This window comes from Trichosurus vulpecula, chromosome 9, assembly GCF_011100635.1.
Source record: "Trichosurus vulpecula isolate mTriVul1 chromosome 9, mTriVul1.pri, whole genome shotgun sequence".
NCBI classification, from domain to species: Eukaryota; Metazoa; Chordata; class Mammalia; order Diprotodontia; family Phalangeridae; genus Trichosurus; species Trichosurus vulpecula.
In genome coordinates, this window is record NC_050581.1 from 117,817,739 (window position 1) to 117,840,384 (window position 22,646).

Consider the following 22,646-nt stretch of genomic DNA (forward strand, 5'->3'; position numbering starts at 1 on the left):
AAATATTTTTGTGCTAAAACTGAGTTTCCCCCCACTTCTGTCAATAGCACACTATTCCCTTTGTTTCCTAGGTCTAACATTTGGAGGTTTCCTTTCTTTTAATGCCCAAATCTAATTACCAACCAAGTCCTTTCCATTCTGTCTTCACATTCTATTTGAGGTTCTTACCTCTATCTTCTGGAATATTGCAAAAATCCCTACCAAGTCATCTTCTTGAATCCAGACTTTCCTATACACTACCATGTAAGGTAAATAAAATGTGAAGACTTCACAGAGAAGATATGTATAAAAAATACACACACACACACACACATACACATACACACACACACATATTAAGAAATGTTTAAAAATCAAGAAATAGGGAAATAGGGAAGTGAAAAAAATTCTGAGGCCATGAGAGTCTGATGGCTCTGCCTCTGGGAAAGTTTACCCTGAAACTTTTTGTTCTTTCTTCTGGTTCTGGTTTAAAGATTTGCTCAGTAAGAATAGGGTCACTGTGACCTGCTTTCCTTTACTGTAAAAGTACTGTAAGAGAATGGAGAGGGTCTCCCCCTACCCTTATCCTATTCTCCTCTTCAGATTTATAGATGTCACCTCAGTTGTAATCATTAACTAAGGGAATGGGAATTGGAGTCTCTGTGCCTCAGTTTCCCGGTTCTTTGTCTAGCCTTCAAGCTTAGATTATAAGCCCACCTCCCAGCCAATGGTGAGAAGGGTCAGAGGTGGGTGGGAATTCTCTTGTGTTCTAAATTCTAAAAGTAAAATTTTATTATTACCCTGATAGATGACTGTAATTCTATGTAGGCCTACACAAATTAATAAGTAATACAAATATAATTGTGGTTTTTGGACAGTGTTTTCTGCTAAAAGATCACAGGTACAATACATGTATTGAAAGTCTCAAACCAAAGACATGCCAGCAAATCAGTAGCTCCTACTCAGCAATATTTAAACACCTTCTACATGTCAATGTCAAAAAACTGTCTAGAGAGAATATAAAGAGAAAAATAACCTCACAATTTTGCCAAACAAATGGAGAAATTGGGTTTTTCTGTTGCATCACTGCTTTTGAATGCTGAAACAAGTTGGAATCAACTCAGGAGTCTCACCTTGGTATATGCAGCATGACCAAGGATATAAGCTATGTAAATGAGGATCTAACTTCTCAAATGAGAAATTGAGGCTGCTCAAGCCTTTTGCACCTCAGTTTCAGTACCTGTCTTCTACATGTTTAACTCCTGGGTTCTCCCTGCTTCCCTTCATCCTTTCCTACCTTTATGACTTCCTCTCTTTCGCATCTTGCTTAAGACTGAGACCTTGGCTCTATATTTACTGCCTCATATAACCAAGGGCCTGTCACCTTATTCTCTGGGTTGTCTGCTTCATATACAATGTGTCCCTGTTAAAACTAAAACCTGCACTAAAACTCTTGGGACAACATATAATAGCAGACCTCTAAGAATCCTATGGTCCATTTAGGGCTCCACTGTGAGACAATATCACCAAGAAAAGGTTTTCAAATCAGTACCCACAGGTCACATCAGTGTCTAGGGCCTTCTTAACTTGCAATATCCCTTACTTATGGCAGCACCCTTCTCCCACTGGAAAATTCCTTTTGGGGCCTCCACTTCAGAGAAAGGTCCCCTCCAGCCAAGCTTCATTCCTCTCCTGGTAATCCTTCCAACATTCTGGATTTTACCACCAAGGCTCAGAGAGTTAACCTCCTTGTACCCCTCTTACTACTCCTTTTCAGACTCCTTTTAGGTGATGTCATCCCCCAACAAAACTAAAACTCCTTGAGGCAGAGAGCTTCTTTTTACTTATATTTGTATCCCCAGCAATTAGCAAGTAGTAAGGCCTTAAAAAAAATGCATACTACCTAATTACCCATCCCCACTACCCAAACCCTAAGGGTCTTCTTCCTTAAGAGTTCTAATTACTTCAAAGACACCCTAGAGGCAGACTATTTGCATGCTAGGCAAAGATAATACAAAGAGAATTTTCTTACTTTCTGAGTTTATTTCCTCATATCTAAGATTTGACTTCTAAGGTCCTTTCAAATTTTAATTTCCAGCTGAATTTTCACTGTGAGATAATAAAATACTAACATAAAGAGTGAAACAATCCCTATTCTCAAAAACTCATTACTATATGGCTTCAAAGAGAATAATGGACACTACTGTGTTACCCTAGGCACAGTATAAATCTGGTAAGTGGGACTTACTGAACAGGTGACTTGCAGCTGCTGTTGCTGCTGCTGCTGCTGCTGCTGTGTCTGCTCTGGTGTTGTCTGCTGCTGTTGCTGAGGGTCCCAAATGTGAACAGTCTGCGCTGCATTCTGATAGGCTCCTGCCACAGCCTGCACTGCCACTGGAATGTGGATGTTGCCATTCATGAACTGTGCTGGAAAGAGAGAGTTTGCAAGGGTCTGGACAACTTCCTCGTGGGAGTTTTTCACCACTGATGTGGTGCCCACCATCTTATCTTTATCATCCTCCAGTTTTACAGTTGTCAGAGCTGTTGGTGAGCCACTGACATGGACAGCATTGTAGGCCTCCTGAGGGATCGCAATGTGGGTAATGTTCTGCTGCTGAAGGTCACCCCGTGGTTGAGCTGAGTAAACAGGGATGGTCCAAGTTTCTCCAGTTGGGCTGGTAATGGTCCCAGTGGCACTATACAGGTGAGCACTGTCCACCGTCAACAAATCTGGCCTCAAGGACACATAACTTTGTTGCTGGCCCTGTGGAATGGCCAGCACAGTAGCAACTGGTTGCCCAGAAATAGCATACGACACAGTTATAGGCATATCTACTTTACGTTTCTTCACAGGCTGAAGGACACTAGCAGTGCTGATCCGCCGCTCTCCTTCCCGAGGGGAACCTTGTTGGGAAGGTGGTGGAGAAAGTGCACCAACTGTCTGGATCTGGATCTGTTGGCTACCAGCAATAGCTTGGCCCGCCACTAACTGGGCTTGGATCTGCTGGTGCTGTATGTGTTCTTCCTGGATCTCTGTGGCCTGGATTTGCTGGGCAGTCTGCACATGCTGCACTTGGATCTGGGCAGCCTGAAGCTGAGAGGGACTCGGGCTCTGCAGAGTCTGACTTTGTATTGCCTGTGATGCCTGCTGCTGAGCCTGCCCTTGGATCTGCACCTGGACCTGGATGGGCTGCTCTGAGGCTTGATGGACAGTGAGCTGAGGAGAAAGCTGCTGGGCTGAGACTTGCTGAGGAGACTGCTGCACTTGGACCTGAACCTGGAGTAATGATAATTCAACAGTCAGTTAATTCAATTCAGTATTTATTGCTACTGTGTATATGGCACTGTGATGGGTGCCAAGAAATACAAAGATATAAAACAGTCCCTGTCCTAAAGAAGTTTGTAAAATAATAGACAGGATACAAACATCTAAGTTTTACCACTTACTACCAGTGTCCTGCCCTCTCTTGGTGTAATAGTAATTAAGGTGGGACTTTTTGCTATTGACCTTTAATGATCCTGGCCTTTGTTTGAATGGGGCAGATAAAGTGGGATGTTTTGGTATTTCTCAGCACTGAGACAACTGGGAGTCACTGATTGATTTGTATCTGATGTAATATTGGGGGTGCGGAACTTTTCCACACCCAGCCTGAGTGAGGTCAGGGCCCTCAGGGCCCTGAACAGGATATATAAGCACAGAGGTTAGCATTCATTCTCTGAGGTCTGAGCCACGGCAGGGGTGGTGTGCGACTATGGGCCAGCCGTTGTAATGAACTCCCCAGATGATCGCTCAGATGTTGATAACTACGAATTGTATTTGATTAAAAGGACCTGAGCTTGCAGCGTTCTGTGAGCTAGTTGTTGTTGGTTTTACACCCTCACAGCGGCTGCTAGCCAGACTGCTGTTGAAACAAATGGCATTATGAACAGGATCTGCATTTTAAAAGGAAAGTATGGCATTTTGGGGTACTGGGGTGGCTGAATGTTTCCCAGTTTTTGGACTGCTCTTTGTACTTGTGGTGGCTATGGTTCTGTGAAGCCCCAGAGGCCTGAAAGAGAACAGGCAAGTGGCAGTGATGGGAGTGGTTTGCCAGGAGCCCAGAGCAGGGGCTCTGGGAGATAACCTCTCCTTCCCTCTCCCTACCCCACTAGCACTCCAGAGGTGAGAGGCCAGAGTAGAGGCTGTGGGAGAACAGGCTGAAGCATGGGAGAGGGTTGGATGGCCAGAGTAAGGGCTTGAGCTGATAAGCCTGGCTCCGGCACTGAAAGGGGAATGTTTTGAGATCATATTGTATGTGGAGTTTTGGAACAGGAGCAGAGAAATGCCTTCCGACAGACTTCAGAGAAAAAGCGGAGAATGGTGTTCATGAAGATTTGGCAGTTGCAGTTGGTGAGGAGAAGGAGGAAGCAGACAGTGGCTGCCAACATATTTGACCCAGACTGAGTAGAATTCTGCCTCCATGTGGTGAGCTGCTTTCCAGCCCACTTTGGTGAGGTGAACGCAAAGGTGGGGAACTGCCTGCATCGGGAATCCAGCAGAAGCCAGGCACAGCCTGCCAGAGCTGGATGACTGTGAACCCAGGCCCTTAGAGTTCAGCCCTGGGGCAAGTTGGAAACTTTGCAGCAAGGCACTGAGTGTGTCTTTTTCCTGCCTTCCTCTGAGACTGTTTGGGACCCAGGATGGAGAGGTAGATTTCTCTATGGTGGGGTGGGGGAAGTGCCATGGACCCCCAGCGACCCCATCCTGTTGGCTTTGTTGCCCAGCTGCCCCCCAGGTGCTAGAGCAGTGTGGGGAGAAGGAAACATCCCCAAGAGAACTCAATTTGGATTCTTTGTTGGGACTTTGCTAATTAAAGCATGCCGGTACCTGAGGGTAGCAGCAGGAAGCCTGCAACTGCTGTGTGGGGAGGACACTCAAGAAGAGCTTTGCTTAGACAGTCTATACTGCTTAAAGAGATTAACTTGCTGGGACCTAGGGGTGGACATTTGAATTGTAAACAAATATTTGGGAATGGAACTGAATGATACGTTTTGCTTTGTTGTGAATGATATGTTGTGTTGTATTTCCCTGAATGTGATTGCAAGGTATAATGTTTCTATTTTGTTCCAGGATCCATAGCCATTTAATTTAGATATCCTTAGTCCATAGATCCTGGAAAGACGTGGACAATGTAACAGTAATTAAGGTGGGACTTCTTGCTGTTGACCTTTAATGATCCTGGCCTTTGTTTGAATGGGGCAGATAAAGTGGGATGTTTTGGTATTTCTCAGCACTGAGACAATTGGGAGTCATTGATTGATTTGTATCTGATGTGATACTGGGGGTTGGGAACTTTTCCACACCCAGCCTGAGTGAGGTCTGGGCCTGAACAGGATATATAAGCATAGAGGTAAGCATCCTCTCTCAGAGCTCTGTGCCACAGCAGGAGTGGCACCAGCTGTTGTAATGAGCTCCCCGGCTGAACACTCGATATTGATAACTACGAATTGTATTTGGAGACAATCTAAAAGTAAAGTATATTGCTTCATTTTTTATACCAGGGAAATAAAAGCATGCAGAGACTGTGAAAGGCAACAATCAGCAGAAATTATTAGAGTTCATAACAAAAATTAATTAATTTCTTACATTCTTCCCTTACCAGCCACGGATGTTTTTTTTAAAATCCTAGCTCACAGGCTTCATAGTTTCGCTGACTCATTCTAAGGAGTGATTTATCAAGAGACATGGGGGGGGGCCCCTTCGGGGAATGGGGTGGAGCCAAGATAGCATCGTGGAAACAGGGACTTGCTTCAGTTCTCCCCTATATCCGTGTAAAAAATGACTAAACAAATTCTAGAGCTACAGACCCCATGAAATGACAGTGAAACAAGTCTCCAGCCCAAGATGACCTGGATGGTCACTGGGAAGGGTCTATCTCACCATCCTGGGAGTGGAGTACAGCCCAGCATGGGCTAGGCCAGGCCAGACAAGGCCTCAGGGCACTGAATCACTGGCAGCTGTGGCAGTTTCCAGACTTCTCAACCCACAAAAGCCAAAGACAACTGAGCCGGTCAATGGGAAAACTGGTTGACCTGGGTGACAGAAGTGCACAGCCAGTCCCAGCCCTGAGCCAGCTGCGGCGGCAGAGGTATCTGCCACTGCAGCACCAGTGACTGCTTCCGCAGCTCCAAACCCACAAACGGCGGGGAGAATAAAGCTGCTGATTACAGCAATAGTGCAGGGATCTCTTTGCTGGCACTGAGGCAGTGTTCTCTTGCTTTACCCTGCTTGGATCTGGGTCGCAGTACTGGTTGGAGGTTCTTGAGGGAGGAAGAGTGGTGGTGTGGCAGAGCTTGTGGTGACATGGAGAGGGAGTCCTCCTGGAAGTTACTCAAAAACAGAGCACAGGCCAGGAGAAGAGTATCATACCACCTCATCATAGAAGAAGCTCTGAAAACAGAAGCGCAGAACCCCTGAAGCTTGGGACATGGCACTCTCCACTCTGAAAGCAGCCATACCCTGACAAAGAGCTCAAAAGTCAAGTAGTTGGCTGGGAAAATGAGCAGGCAGCATAAAAGGCCTCAGACCATAGAATCTTTCTTTGATGACAAAGAAGATCAAAACATACAGCCAGAAGCAGTCAATAAAGTCAAAGATCCTACATCAAAAGCCTCCAAGAAAAATATGTATTGGTATCAGGCCATGGAAGAGCTCAAAAAGGATTTGGAAAAGCAAGTAAGAGAAGTAGAGGAAAAATTAGGAAGAGAAATGAGAGTGATATAAGAAAATCACGAAAAGCGCGTCAGAGACTTGCTAAACAAGACCCCAAAAAATACTGAAGAAAATAACACCTTAAAAAATAGACTAACCCAAATGTCAAAAGAGCCCCAGAAAAGCCAATGAGAAGAAGAATGCCCTAAAGGCAGAATTAGCCAAATGGAAAAGGAGGTCCAAAAGACCACTGAAGAAAATACTACCTTAAAAATTAGAATGGAGCAAGTGGAAGCTAATGACTTTATGAGAAATCAAGAAATTATAAAACAGGGGACAGCTAGGCGGCGCAGTGAGTAGAGCACCAGCCCTGCAGTCAGGAGGACCTGAGTTCAAATCCAGCCTCAGACACTTGACACATGTACTATCTGTGTGACCTTGGGCAAATCACTTAACCCCAACTGCCCTGCCCCCCACCCCCAAAATCATAAAACAGAATCAAAAGAATGAAAAAATGGAAGACAATGTGAAATATCTCATTGGAAAAACCACTGACCTGGAAAACAGATCCAGGAGAGATAATTTAAAAACTATTGCACTACCTGAAAGCCATGATCAGAAAAAGAGCCTAGATATAATCTTTCAAGAAATTATCAAGGAAAACTGTCCTGACATTCTAGAGCCAGAGGGTAAAATGGAAATTGAAAGAATGTACTGATTGCCTCTTGAAAAAGATTCCCAAAAGAAAATTCCTAGGAATATTGTCCCCAAATTCCAGAATTCCCAGGTCAAGGAGAAAATATTGCAAGCAGCCAGAAAGAAACAATTTGAGTATTGTGAAAACACAATCAGGATAACACAAGATCTAGCAGCTTCTATATTAAGGGACTGAAGGGCTTGGAATACGATATTCCAGAGGTCAAAGGAGCTAGGATTAAAACCAACAATCACCTATCCAGCAAAACTGAGTATAATACTTCAGTTCAAAATATGGATTTTCAATGAAATAGAGGACTTTCAAGCAATCTTGATGAAAAAACCAGAGCTGAATAGAAAATCTAACGTTCAAATACAAGAATCAAGCAAAGCATGAAAAGGTAAAAAGGAAAGAAAAATCATAAGGGACTTACCAAAGTTGAACTGTTTTGTTAACATTCCTACATGGAGAGATGATATTTGTAACTCATGAGACCTTTCTCAGTATTAGAGTAACTGAAGAGAGAGAGAGAGAGAGAGAGAGTGTGTGTGTGTGTGTGTGTGTGTGTGTGTGTGTGTGTGTATATACATACATACATGGTGATATATATATATATATATGGTGAGAGAGAGACAGACAGACACAGTGGACACAGGGAGAGCTGAATGTGAAAGGATGATATATAAAAAATATACAATATTAAGGGATGAGAGAGGAATAAGAGGAGAAGGAGAAAGGGAGAGATAGAATGGGGTAAATTATCTCACATAAAAGTAGCAAGAAAAAGCTCCTGTAATGGAAGGGAAAAAGGGGTAGGTGAAAGGGAACAAATGAACCTTGCTCTCTTTAGATTTGGTTTAAGGAGGGAATAACATACACACTCAATTGGCTATCTTACACTACAGGAGGGAGATGATAAAAGGGAGGGCAGACTGGGAAGGAGGTAGTCAAAAGCAAACACTTTGGAAACGGGACAGGGTCAAAGGAGAAATTTGGATAAAGAGGGACAGGATAGGATGGAGGGAAACATAGTTAGTCTTTCACAACATGACTATTATTGGAAGTGTTTTGCATAACAATACATGTATAACCTATATTGAATTGCTTGCCTTCTCAAGGAGGGTGGGTGAAAGGAGAGAATTTGAAACTCAAGAGTTCTAAAAACAAATGTGAAAAATATTTGGTTTTAACATGCAACTGGAAAATAAGATATACAGGCAATGGGGTATAGAAATTTATCTGGCCCTACAAGAAAGAAAGGGGAAAGGGGATAACAGAAGAGAGGACAGACTGTGGAAAGGGGCAATCAGAATACATGACACTTTGGGTTGGGGAGGAGGGTAGAGATGGGGAGAAAATTTGTAACTCAAAATCTTGTGGAAATGAATGTTGAAAATAAAAATAAATTTGTAAAAAATGTAATAAAAAAGAGAGATTCAGAGCCAATAGTAAAATGGATGCAAGCTTCATGTTGACAAAGTAAAAAATGATCAGAAAAATTACTAAGATAAATTCTCAATTAGGAAAATTCTGAACCTCACTACAGAGATAAGCAAATTCACATGCAATATAATGATTCATATCCCTAAAGTGTCTAGCCAAGGGAATAGAAATTAGAGTATTTTCTGCTATGTAGATTAACAGAATATTTTTAAAAGATTGTCGCTCAATTCTAATAGATATTTTATGCTTATTAACATCACTTAATAAGTGCCAGGGAAAGCAATAAAAATCACTGAATAAAGATGCTTCCTCTTATATCCCTTAATTAAAAAAAATTTATATCAAATTTATCAAATGAGGTTTTTTTTTGTGTAAATACACAAAAACACAAAATTCTAGATAATTTGCCAATAGCAAAAGTTCAAAACCCATTCCAATAGATAAATGGTCAAAGGATACTAATAGAATTCAAAGAATTACAAACTATTAACAACTATATAAAAAAAATGCTCCAAATCACTCATAATAAGAAAAATGTAGACCACAACAACCCTGAGGTTTCATTTCCCACCAAGATAATTGGCAAGATAACAAAAGATGAGAATGGTCAATATTATATGGATTGTGGGATAGATATACTAGTATATTGTTGGTAGAACTGTGAATCAGTACAACCATTTTGCAAAACAGTCTGGAATTATGCAAATAAAGTGTCTAAAATGTACATTTTCTGACACAGACTCCTTATATGGATAGCTTCAGAAAAAGCCTGGGAAAACTTGTATGAACTCATGCAAAGTGACCAGAATCAGGAGAACAATTTATATAACAACAACACTCTGAAGACAAACAGCTTTGAAAGACTTAAGAACTCTGATCAACACAATGACCAACTATGATTCTGGAGATCTCCTGAAATATGCTACTCACCTCCCATGAGAGATGATGGACTCAGTGTGTATATATATTTTTGGGACATGGTCAAGGGCAGAATGCTTTTTTTTGACTATACATATTTATTACAAAAGTTTTGTTTCTTTCCGTATTTTGCTGAGGGAAGAGCCAGCACAAGGTAGAATGCACATTATTTTTTTTTTAAAACAACTTGAATTTTAAAAAGTCCCCATACATAGCATTTTTTTGTGTGTTAGCAAAGAACTGGAAACAAAGTACATGCCTACTGGGAAATCGCTGAACAAAGATTAAATGAATATTACATGAATGTAATGGAATATTACTCTGCTGTAAAAAATAAGAATACAGAGAAGCATAGAGAACTGATGCAAAGTAAGGAGGACCAAGAAAACAACATGCGTAATAATTATAACAATGAAAATTAAAAGAACTACAAAACAACAGAAAGTGAAAATTGCAAAATCACAAAGAATCAGCATGGCCCCAACTCAATTTATGTCAAGAGGCACTTATTAAGTGCCTACTGTGTGCCAGGCACTATGTTAAATGCTGGGTATGCAAAAAGAGGCAAAAAACAATCCCCACCCTCCAGGAACTCACAATCTAATGAGAGGAGGAAAAACATGAGAAGATACCCTCTATCCCACTCCTTTGCAGAGGCAGGAGGCAGGATGTTCACAAGTGTTGAGCTTTGAATATATTTTAAGATTCTCAATGTCTTAATCAGTTTTGTGGATTTTTAAAATCTTCTTTATCTTTAAAATATAACTCTTCGAAAAAACTAACCTTTTATTATATAGGATGGCTCTCTGAGGGAGCAAAGAGAAAAAGACACTGGGAGAAATTCTAGTGATATAAAAATAAAAAAATCAGTAAAAAAAATGTTTTAAAGTGACTGCTGCAAAGTCGTGAAGAACTATACAAAGTTACAAAGAAGATATGACACCAAGATTAGAACGAAAGCAGAAAGCCCAGCTGGACAAGTTGTGGTACATGAATGTAATGGAATACTATTGTGCAACAAGAAATGATGAACGAGCAGATTTCAGAAAAACCTGGAAAGACCTGTACAAACTGATGCAAAGTGAAATAAGCAGAACCAGGAAAAAATTGTACATAGTATCAACAACATTGTGTGATGATCAACTATAAATGCCTCAGCTTTTCTCAGCAACACAATGACCTAAGACAAGTACAAAGCACTCATGCAGGAAAATGCTATCCATATCCAGTTAAAGAAATGATGGACTCTGAATGCAGATTAAAGCATATTTTTTCACTAACTTTATTCTTTCTCATGTTTTTTTGTCCTTTTGATGTTTCTTCTTTCACAACTGTGACTAATACAGAAACATTTTTCCATGACAGCATATGTATAAACAATATCAAACTGCCTACCACTTTCAGAAAAGGACAGGGAGGGAGAAAAATTTGGAACTCAAAATCTTGTAAAAAGGAATGTAAAAATTTTCTTGACATACATCTGGGGGAGAAAATAAAATACCATTTAGGAAAAAAAGATGTGATGACATTTCTCCTGACTCCTCTGAAGAAGTGTGTGTGTGTGTGTGTGAGAGAGAGAGAGAGAGAGAGAGAGAGAGAGAGAGTGTGTGTGTGTGTGTGTGTGTGTGTGTGTGGAGGGGGAAAGGCGATATCTATGGGTGTAGAATACTGAATATAATGTCAGATTTTTCTTCTATATATTTGTCACTTTTGCTGACTTTCCCCGCCCCTTCTTCCTCTTTTTCTTTTATGTTTTAATTCTTCATTATAAAGAATGGCCTATTTTTCTTTTTTTTTTCTTTCAAAAATACTTTCTGTACTGTATGGCTGAGGGGGGTGGTAATGGGAGAAATTCAGGCAATTTAAAAATAAAAGATACCAATAAAAATGTTATTATTGTTATTTGTAAGTGAATGTTATAAAATTACAAAGAAAAACCATGGCCCAAAGAAGAGACAAAATGAAAAGACACCTTCACTTACTCATTCGAAAAGGGGGAAAGATCCATGGGTAGGGATATTGTATATATTTTCAGACTTCTTTGACATATGGATTAGTTTTGCTGATTTTCTCTTCTTTTTTTTAAACTATGCTGTTATATGAGATAGTTCTCCAGGAAGGGGAATTTAGGCAATATTTTTTAAAAAGTTAGTGTCAGTATTAGAATTTAAGTCTTTGGACAGCTAGTATTATTGTATGTTTTAACAAAGTGCTAAAGATGAAAGTACCCACAAGATGCTATGTACTGTTGACTTTTCTGACAAAGCACCTATTGCAATTATTTGATAGGACTTGCACTAGTACAGGCCTAGACAGCATCACACTGTAAGAATCATAGAATTGTACAGAGTTCAAAGCTACCTCAACATCCACCAAGCTCTCTTCTTACTTGAAAAGGACTCTCCACTACAATGTTCATCTAGTCTCTTCTTAAACACCTCAGTAAGAAGAAACCTATTAACTCCTAGGATAATCCATTCCACTTAGGTGAAATTATGTTGTGATTGTTTGGAAGTTATTTCTGATATAAAGCCTAAATTCACCTTAATACCATTGTAACTAAGAGCAGGTAGGTGGGAAGGAACTCAGGAAGACCTGAGTTCAAATCCAATCTCAGATACTTAGTAGCTGTGCCATCCTGGACAAAGCACCCTGTTTACCTCAATTTTGTCATCTGTAAAATAAGCTGGAGAAGGAAACGACAAACCACATCATTATTTTTGCCAAGAGTACCCCCAAAAGGTGTCACGAAGAGTTGGACACAACAGAAAACTAAACAAGAACAACAAAAATTGTAAAGAAAAATCACCCTCATAAAATCATTCAGCCTATGAAACTAACTGCCCCCTCTAACATATTTGGCTTAAAAGAAAAATCATGTTTTCAAGAAACCAATTACTCATGTTAGGCAGGATATGCCGATATTCTCAACTCCCTCTAAAAGTAGAGGAAAGAGTCTAGGAAGATGGAATGAAGTTCTCACTCCCAGAAGAGTTAAAAAAAATCAGCTTTTTCTGTTCTAGGCCTAGCAGTAAGGAATGTAGCAGTGAAACAGCTCAGGATCTTGAGTGCCATATCTATGAACTCATCCCTTTGTAAAAGGCAGCCAAGGTGGCAGAAGGAATATGAAATTTAAGAGTCAGAAGATATGCGTATGACTCAAGACTGCTGCCTTTTGGTTGGGCAAGTCTCCTTCCCTCTCTGAATGTCCTCAGTCTCCCTCTCTGTAAAATTAGGGACTAGATTAGATAAACTCTTTCAACTCTACATCCTGCTCCCTAGGAAACTTTTACCCTGCCCTTGTTTTGCTGTTTTGTTGCAAAAATTTCTTCCTTTCTGTCCACAAAATAATCCTTTGGTGTAGTATTTAGATCTGCACCACCCTGAACAAGTCCTCTAACTTCTCCATGGCACACTTTCTTACTGTAAAATCGGGATACTATTATTTCTGCTATTCACCTCACTTTGTAAATCTTAAAATACTCTATGAATGTGAACTAGGATTGATTTCAAGGATGTGCTTATCAAGGATAAGATTATGTTACATTCCCTTTTGTCCCAGTCTTTTTCTGGCTTATAGTAGCTAGTTTCTTCATAGGAAAATCAGGAAACAGATTTCTGCTAAAACATAAAATTCTCACTCCAAAACAAAAACCTCTGACAGAAAGACTAAGTGCAACACAACCTACACTTCGTACCATTTACTCTCTTAATGTTAGGTCCCTCAAACAGTTCATACCCACCATTCTTCAAAGGAAGTCTTTTTTCTTTTGCTGACACATGCTCACTACCTTTACTTCATGAAGCAAAAACTAAGATCACCCACTCAGGGAAATCAATTTTAAGGAATGCCACAAAGTATAAGGTGAGGAATTCCTATTAGGATCCAAGTTGGCAAAGAATAATGGAGACTGGGTAAAAACATCTACAAAATAATGACTCCTGAATATTTTCTGCCACTTTAAGTATGAACACCCAAACCTTAAATAAAGGAGACTTTTGTGTAGACATGGACTTGTTTTCTCAAGATCCTGAAACCACTCCTTGCGCAGCAATATTTCCTCTGGGTTATTTTCTTATTTGTACAGGCAAAGGAATCAGACAAGATTCTCTGTTGGAGCTGGAACTCATCCAAAGGCTCTGGCTCTCATGAGAAAGGAGATGAAAGCTGCTCCCTTAGCCAGAAGAGGTCACTAGAGAACACCAGGAATTCACTTCTTAGCACAGAAATTGAGTTCAAGGCACTATTTACAAATGGCTCATAAAAATAAAGAAATCATAGGATACCAGCCATTCAAAAATGTGCTAATCAAACTGCTACCATCAACAAACAAAATCCCTATCAGGGAAATGACACTGTACAAATACCAAGATAGGGGCTAAACATAGAAATTGCAAAGAATCGACCTAGGGAATTGTTCTCTTATGGATTACGGAAGAGTGGGGAGGAGAAATAAAGAATCTAAAACACTTAATTCATAGTAGTAATTATGAATCACTAGCCTGGTACCTCTTTCAAAACCTATAATTACCATATATAGGGAACCCAACTTGTAAATGGGACGTGTTTCAAAGTTCATTTTAAGCCAGTTATGTGGAAATTACAAAGGTTTTCTTGTTGAAATAATGTTATATGATGTGGTTAGGTTCCCGGATTTTCCAACAGAAGCCTAGGAAAAGCAATTGTAATAGAAGAAAGAAGATTAAACTTGGATGAATTGAAAGTCATTGATTTAATTTTGCCTTCAAGCCTTGTAACTATGAGCAAGTTATTTCCCTTCTCTGCAATTCATTTTTCAGACCTATAAAATAAGGATAATATTTGTGCTACCTAGTATTAGTTGTACCTCATTTTTTACTAAGAACTATATTTCTCAGGATAACTACCCACTTAAGACTCAGCTCTGAGTTACTTCTAGTTGTTTCCAAAAACCAAAATGATTTTCAAATGACAGTTACACCCTAAATGATTTTCAAAGAAGGTAGTGTAGGCTCTGAACTTAATTCTAGAAGTGGAAATTTTCAAAGCCCCTTGAGCAATAACAGCATCACTGGATAAGTGCAAAGATTCCAAAATAGCTACTCTGAAATGGCTCAAAAATCACTTGGATGTATAAAGTCTGGCCGAAGCATTTGTTTTTAAAAAGTTATATTATAGGCTCATCTTACATGTACAAGAATTTTAACTGGTTTTTGATAGTTTTAGAAATAGAATAAAATGTCTATATAACTAATCACAACCCAGTAAACATCACCTACTAAACTAATTAAGTATTCATGTTCAGGGGAATGGGAAAAAAAAGATTATTTCAAATAATATGGTCATGTTCCTCCCAAATAATTTATCTAAGTGCTTCTTTCAAGGAAGGTTAAAATCAATGGAAAGAAAATTTTGAACAGGAAACTGAGAAACTGAGACAGAAAGGAGCCAAAGTATTGAAGAGTACAACAATGGTAGGAGTACCATGTGAACAAAGTCAGCCCAATATTTATCCATGAAGCCAGTCACAAAGCAGGACAGATCTGCTGGGGAACAGAGGGACAGACAAATGGCACTGCAATATATATTCACTATAACTAGCAGGCTGTGCCTTCATTGTATATATTCCATGATTTTAAACTGGGTATTGAATGCAGCAAACTAAGCACTTAATATAATTCCAAAACCGGGCAGGGGGGGAGGGGAGTCCTCTCTAGCGATAGCTTTGCTTTTGCTAATCACTGTTCAATAAATCTGGGTGATCAGAGGAAAATGCAGACTAAAATAGGATCTTTGCCTTTCCAAAGCCCTTCATAAGGCCCAGAAACAATCCCTTAACCATGGGTCCTCAAACTGATGATTCTTCTATAGTCATTCTAGGCCAGTCTAGATCCACCTTGACCAGTACAACAAAAGCAGCAACTTCCACCTGCCATTTGAATGCAATGAACAGAAAAATGGTATAATGGTATAATCCAGAGACTTAAAATCATTAAACATTAAACAAATTCTGGCTCTAACACTAACTGTATGACCGTGGGTCAGTCATTTCAATGGCTTTGGGCTTAGTCTTCTCATCTGTAAAATGGGTATAAAAAAGTTTGTACTAAGGTGCTATATGAGCTAACATTATTAAAGAGGCTAAGTTACTGGGCTTATTGCTTTCCATATAATGAGACATTTCTTCTTTGCCTTCCAGGATCCAAATTTTTGGATTTAAATAAGACTCCCGATAGACTTACAAAAAAAGTGTTTATTCCTTTTTTCAAATCAGCACACATAAGGACAAAGTAGGAACAGACAACAAAACCCTACAGGCAATCTTGAATAACAACCTCAAATAAAAAATCAAATCCAAATCCCAGCTCTCAGAATCACTTAGAAGACATTCTCAAAGAAGCACAGGCAGATGCTACATGGACTGGCATACATGAGTCCTCTATCTACTTTCTAACTCTCTAAGGCAAGGTTCAACAAATCCCAAGTGAAGGTCATAATGATATCTAGCAATTTCATCATGACTTCTATTTTCATCAGTACGACCTTATTCAAAAACTTACAAAAATGCAATTTATTTTTCCTCATACACATAAGTTTTACTATAATGATCAATTGAAAACAAAATATTTATAGCATAAGAGATCCACTTGAGGACCCCTCACTCATCACAGCTTCACTCATACTACGCCTTGGGTTCCATACAACACAATAGTAGAGTGATTGGCCATTAGGGTTTCTAATTATGCCATAAGTAACCCAGGAAGTAGTTAGATTTATTCAGCTCCCTCCTTTTTGACCCTTCCAAGAAACGCTGTTCAAAACGTTTTAAAGTATCTCAATGACCCTAAGTTGGATCTTGATCTAAGGGCAGAACAGATAATGTGCTAAAGCTTCCAAGCTTTACTGCTTCTGGTTTTTTTTTTTCCTTCTTCGAAAGCTAACACCTATATCCAAATAAAATTTATTGAGCTTCATTGTAAGGAGAAATAAAGAGAATCATCCCCAGAGAGGCATCAACTATTGCACTGCCTTCCTTGCTATGGAGTAACTAGAAATATCTGCCTTCTCACCTTCATTACTCTATTATTACCCTGCTTTGTATTTCTCCTCCCCTAGGTTAGGAGTGAAAGAGAGGAAAAGCAGCACCAGACACTTGAGGTAGAACAGAAAGGGGCAGTAACTAGGGAAAGCAAGAAAGTTCCATATTTAGCTAGGAGAGTGGGTTTCATATGAGAAGGAAAGAGGAAAATATTTTCCATTTCTCAGCAAAAGTGTATTTCTATTTTTTCAATATAATGCTATGGCCACTTCACATTTTTCTAAGAGGTGACCACAGAGCTCATACAAGGACGCCTCAAATGAGCAAATGTAAAAAGAACTGAGAATATGGGAAAGACAGAATTTTTGGAACTACACAGTTAAAACCTGAAAAAATCAACCAGTCTTTCTAAATTAGTACAATTTCTATATTTAAACTCTAAATTTTAGTGTTGAGTCACAAGATCTCCAAATATATTGCACAGTTTGAAAGGTTAAGAGGTAAACATACTAAAGCAAACTACACATGTTTCATATATAACCTGAAGCTCAAGACTTCATTCTTTATTAGAATATTCTATTATACCAGACACTTCAGGATATCCAGTTTCTTCTTAATAATTCAAGCTACAGAAACGTGGAATGAGTTGCCTTTGAAGAGAATTCTCAATCATTAGAAATAAGAATGGGAATGGGGGGAAGGGGTACTGTGCCTAAAAGCTTTCTGGGAACATCCTGGCTATCTATATCAACACTAGTTAAGATGGAACAGGCTGAGAACAAGGATGAAAGAAAAGGGCTGGGAAGACACAACCTATTACTATTTGACATATGCCTAGGAGGGCCCAATTGTTGCTGTTGTCCAGTTGTATCCAACTCTTTGTGACCCCTTGTAGGGTTTTCTTGGCAAAGATACTGGAGTGGTTTTACACTTCCTTCTCCAACTCATTTTAGAGATGAAGAAACTAAGCAAACAGGGTTAAGTGACTTGCCCAGGGTCACATAGCGATTTGAACTCAAGAAGACTCATCTTCCTGACTCCAGGCCTGGAGTTCTATCCAGCACTACTTAGTCGCCCAATTGTAGTCATAGTCATGAAAAATCAATATACTAAGTCCTATCTGCATTTTCAATGAAGCTGTACCAACATGATTTCAATGTAATCCCTACCAAAGGCAGTCTCATAAGTCGGGAGTACCAACCCTGCAAAGACAAGTGTTGGTGATCCCACCCTGGCTGGTGGGGGAAGAGGCGGTGAGGTGGAAAGAGGATGGGGAGGGGAGGGGAAGAATACAGGCTTCTCTATCACACATAACCTGGGAACACATGTCAGGAATATTGTATAATGGATTCCTAGTAAGGCATAATGAGTTGAACTAGATAATGTCACTGAGGTTCCTTCTAGCTCTGAGATGGCATGTGTGATTTATGGGATTCTTTCAGTTAATAGCCAGTGTAGCTGTGCTTCTCAAAACACATAATGGCAGGGACCATGGTACTAAACACTAATAATTCTATGCAATGGTCGCATAATACATGAAATTCTAAGCATAGTGTTAATGTTCCATAAGTCACAAGGTCAAAATCATAAGTAGATGACCAAATTGTAACAGATAACCAAAGTAAATTTTACATAACATAGGATAGTAATCTATCACTAGCAATATTCTAATATTTCTTCTTTACCTGAACCTGCTGTGGCTGCTGGACTTGGATCTGTTGTTCTTGCTGGGTCTGCTGCTGAACACTGGTGGTTACAGGACAGGCAAGTTCAAGTAAAGATCCAGCCACTTCGGTGCTATCTGTGTAAATGCAGTTTCCACCCTGTTGGTACACCATAGTAGTAGTAGCTGTCTGCTGGAACTCCTGAAGTGCTTCAGGACCCTTGGATGCTAAGGAGTCCAGGAACTCCTTCATCCTGTGTTGTGGGATTGATCGTGCTTTTACTCGGATGTATTCTTCAAAGGAAATGGTGTTTTCCAAAGAATTATTCATATTGCAAAATCTTTAGGATCCCTAAAGATAAAGAATAAAAGAGAAGGCAGGATTCATTTCTTTTTCTTTCCTTTTTTTTTTAAGTTCCTGATAAGAACAAAACCATTAGCAATCTTTACAATGGAAAAGACTTTTTGTAAGGCAGATGGACATATCTGGAATCTAGGGCAAAGATTTTTTTCATACAAGTTTATATAGTTATAAACACATTTTTCTTAAACCACAATACTTCTATAAGCTGAAACCAAATTGTATTTGCTTCTGTTTAGCTAGTTTTCCTCACAATGTTGGAAAATGAATAAAAATAAATTAATTGAAAGTAAATTTAAAAAATAAATGTAAAGTATTGTTGTTAATCAGTCTAAGTATAGCTTGAAGTGAGCAGACCCAAGGTATACCAGAACTCATTTGTTACAAGCAAAACTACACTCTAATCATAACTTTGTTTTGAAGGGGAATGGAAGGAAACAGGAAAAAGGAGACCAGAAGCCACAGTAAAAGAAGACTAGAAAGCAAAACAAAATAAAAAATCCACACTTCATCTAGGCCCTAGTGAAAGTGACAAGCACATTCACTATACAAATGTATTAGATGAATATTGCATCTCACTTGATAAGACAATAAACTGGGGTCATATTCACCTCCAGTACCATCAAAAAAAGCTTTATAAAGCCAAGTATTCTGTGGATCATTAAAGTATATTTGTTGTGCTAAAATTTTAATTTTATTTAATAGTGATTATGGGCTAGCTTGGGAGCTTCAGTTATTTTCAGTTGCAAAGGTATTGTTTTCAATTAAATTCTATCTAAGTCAGTTTGGTTAATTGTTAAACTCTTTGAAATTATGATTAAGCTCCACCCCCAAAAAACAAGATAGGAGAAGAAACTTCCCCTATTCCCAGGCTGCTCCTTCTCTCTCAGTTCTATAGTCTCTCACCCCCAACCTTCTTTGGAGAGGTAGGGGCCTAAAGATGTGGAATACTGGCTACAATATAAGACTTGTTTGACATGTTGGCTAGTTTCATTGAACTTTTTCCTTTCCCTTTTGTTATTCCTTACTAAAAAGAATGGTTCTCTGGGAATGAGTTGGGGGAGAGACAGTGGAAAGTGAGTGATATATAAAAATAAGGCATATAAAAATTCATATTTAAAAAGAATGTCATTTCCTCCAAACCCACCCCTTTCCAAAATTTTCCATTATTATTGAAGGTACCACCATCCTTTTAGTCACTCAGGTTCACAAACTTGGCATCATCTTTGTCTCTCTACCCCACATACCCCAAACCAGTTACCAAATCTTGTTTTTGTTTTCCATTGTCTCCTTTTCTCTACCCATATGCCCATTACTCTAGTTAAGTCCTTTACTACCTTTTGCCTAGAAAAGACTGCTGTAATGATATCTTAATTCTTCTCTCTCCCCTCCTCTTAATCCATCCTCCAGAGTTTTACTAAAAAAGTTGTGATCATGTGACCACCTTACTCAAACGGCTTCCTATTGATTCTAGGATCAATTATCATTTCATCCTTTATTATTAATTTCGATTTTGAGGTAAGTATTACAATATACATAATTAGCTCAGTAATATTTAGCATTGGTGTTATATGTTCAAATTTTTTTGCTGATTGGATGTGTGCTCAAAAAATTATGGAGACCATCGATCTAGACGCTCTGTTTCTGCTACTCCATCCTCTTGCTTTTGTATATCCAGATACTGCTAACTGGTGAATCAAAACTAGAAAAGACAAGGTAGGGAGCGAGAGGGCAATAATCTAATCTAAAAATTTTCTACCAAAAATGATTTTCACTTGATCTTGAGTGTGACAAGAAAACAGTGGTAGTGGGAGAAAAATCTAACCACTTGCCTCTGGCTATAGTTGTAACTCATTACCAATAGAATTCTTTGAAGAAATAAGACATTTCTAAATGGTTAGCATCAACCCTGCAGGATGCAAGACCAGCACAAAGATGTTTATTTTAAACAGCAATATCTCCACTGGCATGCCCAAGCTAGCCAGAAATACCCAAAGAATTGTTTTTTAAAAAATACTAATAAAAAGGTTACAAAATGCAAACCTTTGTTCAAGAGCTCTCCAATACAGCAGCTTACACACTATAGCTTTCAATAAAACATGACTTTATTTCTATGAGACAAAGAATTAAGTCCTTATCTTACCCTAAGTACAGATTTCCCAGGCTACAAACTAGAGATAAAAATCTCATGAAGTTGATGAACACAAACTGGGTGCTATTAGCTATTTGTGTGACTCTAAATGAGCCCTCTTGCTATCTCTGACACCTCTGCTTAAATCATAGGAACATACGGTCACTGGATAAGAGCTGGAAGGGACTTTGGAGGTCATCCAACCCTTACAGAAGATGAATAATTGGAAGGCATTTTTATCCAACCACCTCATTTCACACAGACACAGACAGAGACACACACGCGCGCACACACACACACACACACACACACACACACACACGTGCGCGCGCATGCACGCCATTAACTCCCTGTATTTAAAATAACTGCTAGGAGGTCTACTATAGATTCATAAATAATTAAAGCCAGAAAAGCCCTTAGAAATCGTCTAAGAGACAGTTTGACAGCTGGATACCTTCTGGAAACAAAATCAATATCCACTGACTAGGCAATGGTTAAACAAATCATAACATAGAAATGTATCAGAATATTACTGTGAGGTAAAAAACAAAGAATAAAGAAGGGAAGACTTCTATGAACTAACAGCAAATGAAATAAATAGAAGCAAGAACATAATCACAATGACAACAATATAAATGGAAAGAAAAAACAAAACTGTGAAACTATATATAAAGACTAAGGTTGGCTCTAGTCAGTAGTCAACATTTATTGAATGCCTACTACATGGCAGGCACTGAGCTAATTAATGAGGATACAAAGAAAGGCAAAAGACAGTCCTTGCCCTCGGAGAGCTCACAGTCTAACAGAGCAGTGGTAGTAAAAATGTAATGACTCCTATTATCAGGTGCTTTCACAGTTTACTTTTCTCAAAATACTTAACACCACGTTAACCATTCTACCATCCATAATTTGTTCTAACTCCCAAGTTGACTGTAATAGACCTAGCTGGTCTTGAACTTATGTAATATCAATTAAGGTGGGACTTTTTTTTACTGTTTTAGAATGCTAAATTAAGTGTCTTTGATTTGAGTCTTTCTAGGTGCTAAACCCCAGGCCCAAACCCCTACCTACTAGGTGCTAAGCCTGTGTGGGCATGAAGCCCTCAGGGTCCTAAGGGGAGTTGCTAAGACCAGAGAGCATAGTAGGAGCCTGAGTTCTGGTCCCTCAGATGAAGGTTTGATGAGGGCTAAAGAGTGTATAAAAAGAAAGTACAGAGCTATTTACAAAGGGCTCTCACTCTTGGCGGACTGCTGATGTGGAGACTGGGCAGCTGTAGTTAAGAGTCCTCCAGCTTGTAAACCCGGATGTGTTAAACTCTGGTAACTATGCATTAAGATTTGAATCAGACAAAGTCTGTTGATGTTTGTAATTTCTTTGTATTTGCTCTGAAATTTAGGGTGCTGGCTTCTTCCCCTGAACTAAGTGAATGATATTTGTATGTTGGATTAAAGTAAGATTGTTAACCCCTTAACGTTGCTTTCCTTAGTAAAGAAGATCAAAAGAACCTATGCTTGCAGTGTCATAGTTGTTGGGTTTGTGTTGGTTTTTCACCCCCACAGCAGCTGCTAGCCGGATTGTTACGACTTAAAAACTGAAGGTTATTGCACGCTTCCTAGTAAGATTATTGCAACAATCTAGAACAAGTCTTTCCTATTACAGATCTAACATGTTCAATTGGTGCTGTGCAATATGTGACCAAGGTGCATATCCACTTCACAAATGAACATGTTACTGACACCTATGT

General features: G+C 39.2%; 1 protein-coding gene across 1 annotated transcript in view; it reads right to left on the bottom strand.

Annotated features, from left to right (window-relative positions):
- Positions 1-22,646, bottom strand: part of QRICH1 (glutamine rich 1) — a 78,328-nt gene that overhangs the window by 27,995 nt on the left and 27,687 nt on the right. Inside the window, exons 2-3 of the mRNA XM_036738345.1 lie at positions 18,433-18,762; positions 2,228-3,256 (exon numbers count right to left, since the gene is read on the bottom strand). Of these exons, the coding sequence (XP_036594240.1) occupies positions 2,228-3,256; positions 18,433-18,741 (1,338 nt within the window). The 5' untranslated portion in view covers positions 18,742-18,762. The remainder of the gene's footprint in view (positions 1-2,227; positions 3,257-18,432; positions 18,763-22,646) is intronic.